The sequence below is a fragment of the Leucoraja erinacea genome, chromosome 23 (assembly GCF_028641065.1).
Source record: "Leucoraja erinacea ecotype New England chromosome 23, Leri_hhj_1, whole genome shotgun sequence".
Lineage (NCBI taxonomy): Eukaryota > Metazoa > Chordata > Chondrichthyes > Rajiformes > Rajidae > Leucoraja > Leucoraja erinaceus.
This window is the reverse complement of record NC_073399.1, coordinates 28,879,565-28,892,266: the sequence shown is the minus strand read 5'-3', so window position 1 is coordinate 28,892,266 and position 12,702 is coordinate 28,879,565. Positions and strand designations below refer to the sequence as shown.

General features: G+C 41.4%; 1 protein-coding gene across 3 annotated transcripts in view; it reads left to right on the top strand.

Moving 5' to 3' along the window:
* The window catches only part of LOC129708437 (RNA binding protein fox-1 homolog 3-like), a 1,476,502-nt gene that overhangs the window by 899,597 nt on the left and 564,203 nt on the right, over nt 1-12,702 (top strand). The window contains exon 1 of one of the 3 annotated variants that reach the window (XM_055654194.1): nt 6,455-6,895. The exons of the other annotated variants lie outside the window; for them this stretch is intronic. Coding sequence (XP_055510169.1) covers nt 6,878-6,895 — 18 coding nt within the window. The 5' untranslated portion in view covers nt 6,455-6,877. Of the gene's footprint in view, nt 1-6,454; nt 6,896-12,702 lie in introns of those variants that run through there. 3 annotated transcript variants of the gene reach the window in all.

Genomic DNA, 12,702 nt, shown 5'->3' with positions numbered 1-12,702 from the left:
GGTCCATTGCTGCCCAGACTTAATTACTTCAGCTTCTCTGCACTATTTTTGAATAGCTTTTTGCGTTGAACAACTCAAAATGTACTCGTATCTGCATTTCATACGAATGAGCAGAGACGGTCACAATATCAGTCCGATTTTCTTTTTTTTATTATTGATTAATCTTAACCGATATGCCTTTGCCGAGGATTAATGATGTGCTTATGATTTTATTCTGTTACGTTCTATCTCGCGCCCCTGCTGTGAAGATGATGTTGTATGCCGTGACAAAATGAGAGGGAAGCGCGGTGTTTATTAGTGGTCCGAATCCATGCCGGCAGATGGAAAATCTCCATGTCAGGCAGTTTCAGAGGAACTGAGAGAATTTTGCAGGGTTAACAGTGGGATTCCAAATGTTATTCTTTGAAACTGCAACACAATTCCAAGGTCCCAGAGTCAATTCATAAATAAAACTCCAAATTGCCATGATCCTAATCACCCCTTATTGGCAGCTCATGTTCCACGTACGCGATTTCCAAAAGTGCAGAAGGTAGATTAATATTTAAAAGAGACAAACAGGCTTGAGAATGTACAGTGATATCGCAGGGACAGCTTAGGGAACAGTGTGTTGCCTGCAAGTTTCAAACTTCTTGTCATATGTCAAAATAAAGCTGGTAAGATGTGCCAGTGAGCTGTCCCGGAGCTGGATAAGTACATGCGGTGAGCAGACTGTGAGTCTCTCTGAGTTGGGAGATCTGGAGTCCAGCGTCGTATCTCCCAGAGGATGTGAAGTGTTACCATTGACCTCAGCATCCCGTGCAAGGAAGGGGTTCCTGCACTGCTAAAATATGCTGTGCAACACCTTTTTTACACTTTTATAAAAACACAAAGAGTGGTGGGCATATGGAACGAGCTGCCGGAGGAGGTAGTTTAGGCAGATACTAATATTTAAAAAACATTTGGACAGGTACATGGACAGGATAGGTCCAGAGGGATATCGGCCAAACGCAGGCAGGTGGGATGGGTGTAGAAGGGGCATCTTGGTCGGCATGGACAAGTTGGGCCGAAGGTCCTGTTTCTGTGCTGTATAACTCCAGTTTGAGGATGTGGATACAAGGAACTGCAGATGCTGGTTTACACAAATAGAAAATAAAAGTGCTGGGGTAACTCAGCGTGTTAGGCAGCATGTCTGCAGAACATGGATAGATTATGTTTCGGGTTGGGAGCCTTCTTCAGACAAAAAACACACACAAAGTGCTGGTCTAATTCACCGGGTCAGGCAGCATCTCTGGAGAGCATGGATAGGTGACGTTTTGCTTCAGGACCCTTCTTTAGGCTAACACAGGACATTTGAGGCTTTGTTCAGAATCCAAACCACATTGTTGGTCAATACAGAGGAGAGAAAATCATCATTGACATTTAGGTACATCGCAGGAGATCCTGGTGTGGGAACTAATATAACAACTTTCTTCTGAACTTTGGACTAATTTTATGGATGCAATGAGAGTAGAAGGGAGTATAGTTGGTTGGTGACTATGAAGTATCTGGGACTAATAAAAGAAAGGGCGTCTCAGTGGCACAGCGGGTAGAGCTGCTGCCTCACAGCACCAGAGACCCAGGTTTGATTTTGACCTCGGGTGCTATCTGTGTGGAGTTTGCACATTTTACTGGCTTGTATACAAAACAAAGCATTTCACTGTACCTAGGTACATGTGACAATAAAGTATCAATGAATCGAAACATTCTGTGAACGCATGGCTCTCCGGGTGGTCCAGTTTCCTCCCACATCCCAAAGGCGTGCGGGTTTGTAGGTTGATTGGCCTCTGTAAATTGCCCGTGGTGTGTTGGGATTGGATGCAAAAGTGGGATAGCATAGAACTGATGTCAACAGGTGATCGATGGTCGGTGTGAACTTGGTGGGCCGAAGGGCCTGTTTCCATGCTCTATCGCCAATCTAAATTATTCTAAACTGAATTTTAAAACTGATATAAAAACTTAGATCAGGCAGTAACTGTGGTGAGAATAACCGTTAATGGTCCCGTTCAGTCATCTTAACTATGAATAGTTAGAGGAATAAGACTTTTTTTTATGAGGCGGTGAAAGAGAGAAAGCAAGGGAAGATCTACGGAGGTGAAAAGAGATATCACCTCACCGAAATCTTTCAATCTAATATAGATCCCACCTTTTGATCGCCTCTTCCCACTTTTCCACACTCTCTGACATCTTTAACTCTAACTTTTTTGATTTCTAATGAAAGGCAGTTGACCTGAAATACTTCCTCTACTTCTCTGCCCACAGATGCTGCCTGGAGAGTGCAGCTTTTCCAGCATTTCTAATCTTACTTTTAAATTTCAGACTTTCAACGGCTGCAGCATTTTATTTTTACAAATATATTGATTCAGTCTGTGCCAATACTGGGCAGCTCAAAGAGGATTAACATGACCTTGCGCATAGTTTCCCATGGATTATTCAGAAGCAGAATGGATTTGATTAGTGAGGGTGTTTCTCAATTAGTAAAGGTGTCAATGGTTATGGGGAGAAAGCAGGAGAATGGGGTTGAGAGGGAAAAATAGATCAGCCATGATTGAATGGCGGAGTAGACTCAATGGGCTGAATGGTCTAATTCTGCTCCTGTCTTATGGACTGCTGAACATATCCATTCAAAGCACAAAGTAGCAGTCTTACTTCAGAAGAATTGGAAATATCAGGGTAGATGTTTCAGACCTCATCAATGAGAAACCTATTTGCAAGGTCATGTTAATCCTCTTTGAGCTGTCCTTTTGTGTCCAATGAGCTGTGGAGATTTTCTCCAACTCAGCTTCATAATATTCAGAAAAATACTTTCAATATGGTGTATTTGGTAAGCTGCGAAGGACATTTTATATTCAATGAATTCAGAATGCATTACAATCTATTTGAATGAAAAGAAATGGCAGTACAAATTTTTCATAAGAACGATTCACTGAGCCTTAAAATGGGGAAAAAGATAAATAATTACAAATCCTTTTGTAAAATTGACTTTCAAGGGACACAGATGGCAAGACATTTAATGAATGGTATATAAACCACACAAATAAATCAGAAATGATAATCAACTTCCGTCACACACTGATTCATCTTGTTCAAGTCTGGTTATATGGATACTTTTCAACAATTAACACGTTGAGCTGACAAATTATCGCAGTATTGTGTGTGTAAAAAAACTACACTTCTATAATGTCAATAGTTCCACCTATTTCACTTTCACCTACAAATTACAACATATCTAGAACTGGGAGATTTTTGAGGGTCCCCACAATTGCTGGGTCAGAGAGGGTTTGAAATATTTTAATCTGTCATGAATTCTGAAATTAAGGAAGATGGAGGTTCCTTTTAAACAAACAGGCCCACAGGGAACAAGTAGCTTCAGAAGGAACATTAGTTTTGACAGCATGTCCAATTATCTTAAGACCCCATTAATGGTGCAGAAGAGACTTCCTGGAACATTTCCCAGGGTTTCATAAAGGGTTTCTTCAACGTTTAGTGAAGAAACCAACCCTCTCGGAGGAGGGATTCGGAAACATGGTGACAAACAAAAAGAATGTTCCTGTCAGTGGTCTGAGGACAAAGTGGTGAGCAAGAGGTACATAGAGGATGTGAGAAGGGAAGCATGGAGGGTGATCATACTCTAGAGCTGACTAACTACCAAGGATGATAGTAAAGTTCTAATGGAGGTTTCAGGGGGCAATTGTAGAAGCATTTCAAAGACATTGATTGGGAAGCAGAAAAAAGAGGGATGGAGAAGTTAACGTGACTCTCCAAGGAGGTGGTCTGGCCTCAAATGTCTAAATGTCATTCTTCGTAACTAGATAATGTTATGATTACTTAATATCAACTTTTTTTGAATGATTGCGTTAACATGTGATGAGTATTTGACAGTACTGGGCTTGTACTCGCTGGAGTGTAGAAGGATGAGGGGGAGGGGACCTCATTGAAACTTACCGAATTGTGAAAGGCCTGGATAGAGTGGATGTGGAGAGGATATTTCCACTAGTGGAAGAGGTTAGGATCAGATGCCATAGCCTCAGAATAAAAGGATGTACCTTTAGAAGAGAGAAGTGGAGGAATTTCTTTAGTCAGAGGGTGATGAATCTGTGGAATACCTGTGCAGATAGTCAATAGATATTTTTAAGGCAAAAATTGATAGATTAATGATTAGTATGAGAGTCAAGGTTATGAGGAGAAGGCAAGAGAATGGGGTTGAGAGGGAAAGATAGATCAGCCATGATTGAACGACGGAGTAGATTTGATCGGCCAATGGCATAATTCTGCTCTTATAACTAAATGGCGAATAAGATGGGCTGGGATAATACAGGCATTCTACACAGTCTTAAAGAATCCAGTATTTCTCCCACACTGTGGTTCAATTTACAGTTGAGCCCTATACATAGGAACATGCTTGGCATGAATGATCTGCCCATTGGCCACTGTGCAGAGCCTCACGCCAAAAGGATGGACATTGGCCAATGCAAATGGGAACAAATTGCACCCAGGAATCTTCATCATTAAAGATAACTCGAACAAAAAAATGAAACTGAAGGGATTGCACCCGGTGTCGATAGCTGTCAGCAATATTAAGATGAACAAACTAGTTTGAATTCAGAAAGAGCCCAACAGACCACAAGCCATTGACTTTAAAAAGCATATTAACCATTGGAATTGCTTGGTCAAAGTCGGCCCCAGCAATGAAGCAGAGAGTCAATGTGAGGTCAGGTTTTCAGGAGAGCAAAATCTATATTTTCTACATTATTCAAAACTTGAAACCTGCCCAAAGGAAAAAAAAAACATGCATTTATTCTGTCACAATACTGTGCCTCTCCGTACGATTGATAACAATTGATCATTTGGCCGTGTTAATGGAGGATGTGCATATTTAAACATTGCCAGTGAATCATTGAGTCTTAAAGCGTTAAAACAGGCCCTTCGGCCCAACTTACCCATACCGGCCAACACGCCCCATCTACACTAGTCCCACCTGCCTGCGTTTGGCCGATATCCCTCTAAACCTGTCCTATCCATGTATCTGTCTAATTGTTTTGTAAACTTCTCCATGTATGTAAAGCGTTGGAATTTTTTTTTGTGGCACAATTGGCAAAAGGTGCTGTGACATAGGCTGACTGAATTGAGACACTCGCCCTGTGACAAGTACCAATGTTTGCGATTCATTCGGGAAGAGTCATGTGCAGCTGTCAACTGTCAAGAGCTAATTCACACGTGTAATTATTGTTTTATTTTTTATTTTTTCTCCCCTTGTGCGAGTTATAACCCTCAGTCCCAGCAAGGGAAACTACTGTTCATTCCCGCAAGACAAGGGGCTAACAGAGTCACACCCTGCACCGCAAGTTCCTTCCCTCCATCCCTCAGCTCACCCCAGCCCTCCTCCTGCTGCTAAATGTGCTGAAGATCTTTGAGAGGCTTTTTTTTAATATATAATGTTATTTTCTTGCTGTTTCTGGGCGATTGGAGAGCGATTGCCTTTTGCCGGGTTGTATCTGCCTGTCACACGGTCGGCTCGCTGCCTCTGGTCGCTGTCCTGGGTAGCGAGTTACACGCAGAAACTAACACGGGGCCAAACTTGGGCAACTATGTACACCACTTGTTCTGCGTTCAATAGTCACGGGCAAAAAAATAAATCAAATCTCCGCAAAAAAAAACCCGCATCTCGCCCAGTCCGATCCAATCACATTAGCATTTTCAATAACCCTTGAGTGCCTCTTAATGTGGTGCGATCCATTTCTGAGAAACGTATGGCGTTTCACTTTCTTTACAGACACCCCTCCCTCCCTCCTCCAGGAGCTGGGCGAAGTTATAGACATGCAGCTCGCTTTGCAAAAACATTTGCAGGCAGGGAGAATTGTGTTTTTTTTCCCCCCTCTCTCTCCCCACTTTCTTGTTCTTCTGGCTGATGTCTCCCTGGCTCGGGACCGCTGAATTATTTAAAGTGTTGCATTCTCCCATTGCTGGATAAACACGATGCATCCCTGAGATTTTTTTTTTTTTTTTTTTAAAAAGGTTCCAAGTGGAGGCATGTGGGTAATGCTGAGGCCGGCCCCCAGTGTGCCTGGGATGGGAATGACGTGAGAAAATGCTGACACGGGTTAAATGCTCCTAGGAGCCAGGGAGAGCAGCTGGTCAAAGCTGCTTGCACTCCGGCGCTCTATGTGTGTGTGCAAGCCTTTCCTCTCAAAGCCTCCTAGCACAGTGCATGCATTGCGATTGGGCTGTTTGTAAAGACCCACACTCACACCCCATCACTTGACAGAGACTGCAGTGAAAAAAAAATTACGGGACCACTCACCGCTCTTTATTCTCATCTGCTCCATCTGTGTGCATTTTATTTTATTGCTACAATAATCTCCCCCTCCCCACCCCCCCTTTTTCCCTCCCTCCCCCCCCCCCCCCCCCCACCCACCCGATTATTTCCCCCCTCTCACTTTTGTTTTTTTGTTTTTTTTCTTCTTGCTTTCTTGTTAGTTTGGAGAAGGAGCTAAACAAACCCCTGGAATGGCTCACACTGCTCTAAACTGACATATGATTTCAGTTTCATCTGACTGATTTAGTTCTGCCAAAAAAAGGGGCAGGCAGCAAAAAAAAAAAAAAAAAGCCAAACGAGAACTATACAGTCGACTCTGACCACACAAGCTCAGCTGAGGAAAGAAAAAAAAAGGAGCCGTTTGCTGCAGATCACAGCTAGTGTAATACTGCTGAGAGAAGAGAGACAAAGAGGGAGTGAGAGAGAAGATACAGAAGAGAACCACCTTGCCTTCAGTCAGAGCCAGGGAGCCCGAGAGAGTGAGAGATTCTGGTGGCCGCTGCTCATTCCCTCCCATTGAAGATACTGACAACCCTGGGTTTCGAAATGATGATGTATTTTTGGGTAGGTACACCTTGGAACTATTATTCCACGTTAAGTAGCTCTCAGCTTTTGTTCAAATGCACTGTTAGCTCTGCCAAATTTATTGCAGATGTTTAATATGACACAGAGTCTATTAGTTCACGGGGAAAAGGGGTTAAATGTTTGGTAGTTGTCTGCTTTCAACCCCCCCTCCCTTCAGTGGCACTAACATTTGTCTGCAGGTTTGAAGACTGAACCTCCTGGATTTCATGATGTGGTTTACGCTTGATATCGTTACATTGTCTGTGCTGGAGGAAAACTTTGTATTTCTGCAAGAGGCAGTGCAGTAAAAAAAACGAATGCAATTGGAAGTTGTCTAGGTTTGAATATAACCATTAGTTAGACAGGACACCATCCATCAATGGTCTGTTGCTTTGGAATTTAAAAAAAATACCAGCATATTAAGCAGAACAAATGCTACATTATTTTTTGTTATTAATTGTTGAATTAAGAAATCGTCTTTACTGAGATTTAGAAAACACTGCACATTGGCCCTTTTTGTGGAAATATAAATTTGGTTTTCAATTTTGGACTCTTTTAAAGTGTTAAGTTTGCTGTCTTTTGGTGGTTAGTGTCATGTAGTTGGCTGGTCTGTGAGTATAATCAAATGCATAGGCACTTGGTTGCTTTCTGCAGGCATTTAAGCAGAGATTCAGTTTGCTGGTGGCTTCAATGTTCAGGACACAGTTGCTTGTGTAATTAAACGGCATGAGGGCAGGGTGAGCCCAAACGAAGCGGGATAATTATTTCCCCCTTATTCATCCATTTCCTGCTAAAAGTTTAACCTGTCCCAGAACATGCTGGTCTTTTATGGACATCATTTTATCAGCTGCTGACCCACACAGAGAGGCTTTTGTGGGTGCAGATTGCAATATGGTTGGAATTCAAATGTCAGATGTTACTAACAAAGCGTTTACAAAAGAACCATGACCCTACGCTGTCCTGACACGTTATGCTTGCAAAAACATATCAAACCCTCATCGGGATGATTGGTCAAATTTGTTACATTGGTTCAGTAATCATTCTGAATATATGTTTCAATGTACTCCCACAAACCTGAACGACATCTTAGAGATCTTGACTAAGGATTTGTGGTACAAATAACTCCCAGTTAAATTAAAAACGTTTGGTGATTGTAATGTTTTTAATAATTATAAAAAAATAATAAATATAGCAAGATGTTACTGAAGAAATATTTGTGTAAAAATAATTGGAGTTCCTTTCTAGTTTCAAAGTTAGGTGTGAAATTGGATTAATAGTGATCTCACAGACCTTCTGTTCCTATTATCTTAACATCATAAGTGAAATTTACAGCTGAAACTGCCAAAATCTATTCCATAACTAGGAATTAGTTTGGGAGTTAAAAGTGTCTTATTGAAGTTAGCAATGACCTTTTAAAATCAATCAGTGTCGGTAACCCTGATATGACTCCCCTGATATCGGGCCTGTAGAGATATATCTCCAAGAGTATTTCATTTTTCGATTGCTATCTCAACAGGTTTAGGGTTAAAAACCGAATAGGCATTTGTTTAAATTATTAACGCAATGCATGATGAAGGCACCACAAACACTGTCACCAAAAGTTTACATTTTCAAGAATATCTTGCTTACACAGTGTAGTCGGATGGCAGTGTAAAAAGGATGCTTACTTGATGTTATTCCGTAACTCCATGACTTTGGTTATTCTGTAGTAAAGCTGAAATAGTTTGATAGATATTCTAGCATTGTAATTGGAGGTGCTTGCTGTGTGTGTGTTGTGTGTGCGTTTGTGTGTTGTGTGCAAGGACGTGAATCTGTCCATGCACTCAGGTGTGTGTTGGTGATGGGTTATTTCTACCTGCCGTGTCCTGACATTACCACTTCGCCTGTGGAAAGCCTGCAATGCCATTCCTCGCACTCCTGGCATGCAGTGAATCTGTGCCTGTTGGTACTGCGTGAACAGATGTGGGTGCAGTGGCTATTTTGCCACAAACATTGATCAGAATTCACATCTAGCTAGCACCCAAAGTTCCCATCATTCGTACCTATGGGGATCAAAGCCCTGAGCATCTTAGTTACAATGTAAAAGTAGACATTAGTCTACTTTTAAATCGTGACTAAGGAGGGCAGAGGGTGTGAATTTATCAAATTCATGTGAACATTAAAAAATATGGGGAATCTATGTAATTTTAATTGTAGCTCTCAAAGTGACTGAAATGTGCGTACATGCAGCAGAAGATTTTTTTTGTATTATAATTTTACCCATTATTGTTAAACAACAAAATTGATTTTTTGTGCATGGATACAATTTGAATGTGATTTTGCAAATGCAATAGTGTTTGACTCCAGGGAGTAAAAATTGCCCATGGATTTTATTCTTTAATAATGGAGCTCTAACTTTGCAGGCATTCAAAAATAGATTTGCTCTGAAAGCGAACATATTTTCCCTTTGGTTTTCAACGCTCAGTGCTTATCACACATTACTTTTCAATTTAAAAAATATATAATTCTAGTTTTTTTTCCTTAATTTGCCTTACCAACCAGTATGGCGGGTTTTTGAATCGAATGATTTAGGATTTTTTTTAAAAAAAGGAACGCTAAGATTATTATCCCAATCTGTCCCGCACTAGGACATTAAAGTCAAAGCCTGAAGAGGGGAATGGTGATGATTGAAATATGTAATTAATGAGAGGATAACTTAATAAAATGATTTGATAACTCCTGAGAATGCTTTTGTTGGCTTGCACACTGGCATATTGTGAAGGAATTTGCCTTTTAGTGTGAGTGTTGTCTGGTCTGTGAGGATGCTGTTCCAAATATATATATTTAATTTAACTTCCTAAATAGAAAATAGTGATCAAGCACACCCATGAGGTATGTACAGAATAAGATGTATCTTTACAGTTCTACACAGAAGAGTCGGTTCCCTGAAGCTAACAAAACACTGACATAACCATCTGCAAAATATTCAGCACTTCAGTGTTTCTCAGATAGAATGTATTGCGTTTTTCTTCACTAAATGCAATGTTGTGTGCCGTTTCCTTTTAAAGCCTTTATTTTGCTCAGATCTGAGGTATTATATACTGATGTTTCTGGTTACATTCTGGGAAAGAGAGGTAGTCGAGTAACGGAAATCAAAATGAGGGAATACACAGTGACACAATTCTTGTCTGTTTGACACTCTTTGATGGTGTTCTATTTTTTTATTTGAAATGAAACTGTGGATGTCATAATTCCTTGGTTTTTTTCTCTCTCTCTGCAGTATTGCAATGCTACAATATTCGCACAAAACTGTGTAGCCGTAAGGCACAGTGTCCCAATCAGCCCACCGATAATTCAGAAGAGTTAAATGAATTTTGCAGTCCTGGGCTTTGAGTATCCTGTCCAGTATCCTGCTCCAGGCTTTGAAACAATTCTGCTTTGTGGGGTCAGGTACGGACCCTTGTGTTTTGATCCAAGTAGCAAACGTTTCGGCAGGAAAGGGAAGATCAATGCAAGACTTAGAAATGTACCGATGTGGCAAGGATTAGATTTTAGGGTGTAAATTTTATATTTTACGTGCAAGAGTTAAGAAAGATAATTCACAGTGTCTGCAGGAATGGATATCACTCGGTAACCAAGGCTCATTCTAACTCCATTTAATTTTACACAGAGGGTGGTGGGTATATGGAACGAGCTGACAGAGGAGGTAGTTGAGGCATGTACTGTAACAGTGTTTACAAGGCATTTGGACAGGTACACTAATAGGACAGTTTTAGTAGGATATGGGCAGGTGGGACTAGAGTAGATGGGGCATCTTGGTTGGCATGGGTGAGATAGGCTGAAGGGCCTGTTTCCGTGCTGTATGACTCCATAAAACTACTGATGCCAAGATCTGTAGTTTTGTAATGGCTCAAACGTGTTGAGGTCCTGTGATACTGGGTGGCAGGTGTTGTATCTCAATTCTATATGCCCACCTTGTGCTTAATGGGGTGTCTCATTGGCTCTCCAGCTAGTCCAGGCTGCTCAACATGTGATCAATCAACTCAAGAGTGTTTAATTGTCATGTGTACCAACAACTGAACAATAACATTCTCGTGTGCTGGCCTGTAAATACACTACTCATAGATAACCCAATAAACAAAATTAATTCAATAAATTAAAAACCCCAATATTAGTGCAAAAAGCCCAAAGTCCCTTGTGGATCCAAGAAAGTTAGTTCATAGTCTAGATGGTTTTTTCAGTGTTCAGAAGCCTGATGTTTGTTGGGAAGTTGTTCATGAACCTAGTGATGACAGTTTTCAGACTCCTGTACTTCCTTCCCGATGACAGGCGAGAAATGAGAGGCACCCAGCATCAAAAACCTACCCTCAGACTCCTTGCAAAGGCGTGCATGGGTCGTCTTTGATGTAATATCGTCGATGAGTGAACGAGAGGGAATGGGATAGCGAGGGGGAGAGAAATGGGATAGAATAGAGTGACAATGTTAAACAAAAAGCCTGAAAAGCAAAGACTTGATGTTACAATTTTTAACTGCAGAATAGAAAACCCATCTGCATACACAACTCCCTGGTTTGTTTGCAACCTTTAGTGAACAGCGAGAAACTTCTTATCTGTTGTTAAGGCTCACTATATAAGATGATGATATGAGCTGCTATTTCAGAACATTATACCGTAATGTTTACAGTTTCCTGAAGTATTCAAAATGCATGTCATAATTCATTTAGCATTGATTATCTCCTGGTTTCTTCATGACATTGGAGTGTGAAATTGTCATTCTGCTGCAAGCTGCAATTTCACACAGCCTCCGAAAGGTAACCTAATAGTACAAATGAGTATTATCACAGCGGAGCACTGAGCAAGAATGTAATCCCTGTTAACAGCGATAACAGAGTGACCTGTGGAAAGCCTCGAGATACGATCTGTGTTACTGAAAGCAGAATTGGAGCTGAGGGCACTGGGGGATGTGTAAAGGATTGGGGCTGTGCGATGATGGGAGGAGATAGCAGAAAATAACAAACAAAGCGGCTCAAGAACTGAGAGAACGGCAGGAAAGGGAAATTGTAAAGCAAATGGTGCTTCTTGAATGTGATCTCTTTCCTCTAATCTACATGAGGAAGAAATCACCCAGGTTACAGTCGCAAGAGTCTTGTAGGATAGACAAGATTTAACCATCGATATGCCCAATTTCCCCTCATAATACCAAGCCCTGAGTAATTGAAAGCCTTTCATATTGCAGCAATGGAAATTGGGTGCAGGAGGGAACGCTGTACCGAACGTTGACTATAAAGATACAGCTGCCCACACCTGCAGCACACCATCATGTAAAAGTAGCAAAGCTGCTGGGCCACGACTTGGGTAGCGACTAATTTCAAGCCAGTTTATGCATCCGCCTTGTATGTCAACTTGTAGTAGAGGAGGCACAGCTGGTAGAGCTATCACCCCGCCTCGCAGCACCAGGGACCCGGGTTCGCTCCTGACCTCCGGTGCTGTCTGTGTGTAGTTTACACCGTATTCCCTGTGACCACGTGTGCTCCGGTTTCCTCCCACATTCAAAAGACGTGGGGGTTTGTAAATTAATTAGCCTCTGTAAATTATCCCTGGTGTATAGCAAGTGATTGTGAAAATGGGGATAAACATAGAACTAGTGTGAACGGGTGATCGCTGGCCGGCATGGACTCAGTGGGCTGAAGGGCCTGCTTCCATGTTGGATCTCTACACTAAGCTGAGGTACAAACTCCCCATTTCCTGTGAGAAGTCGTGCAATGATTTTAGTGTGCTGAATTTATCGACCTTTCATTCAAGATTTTGACTGAAGTACTAATGTATAT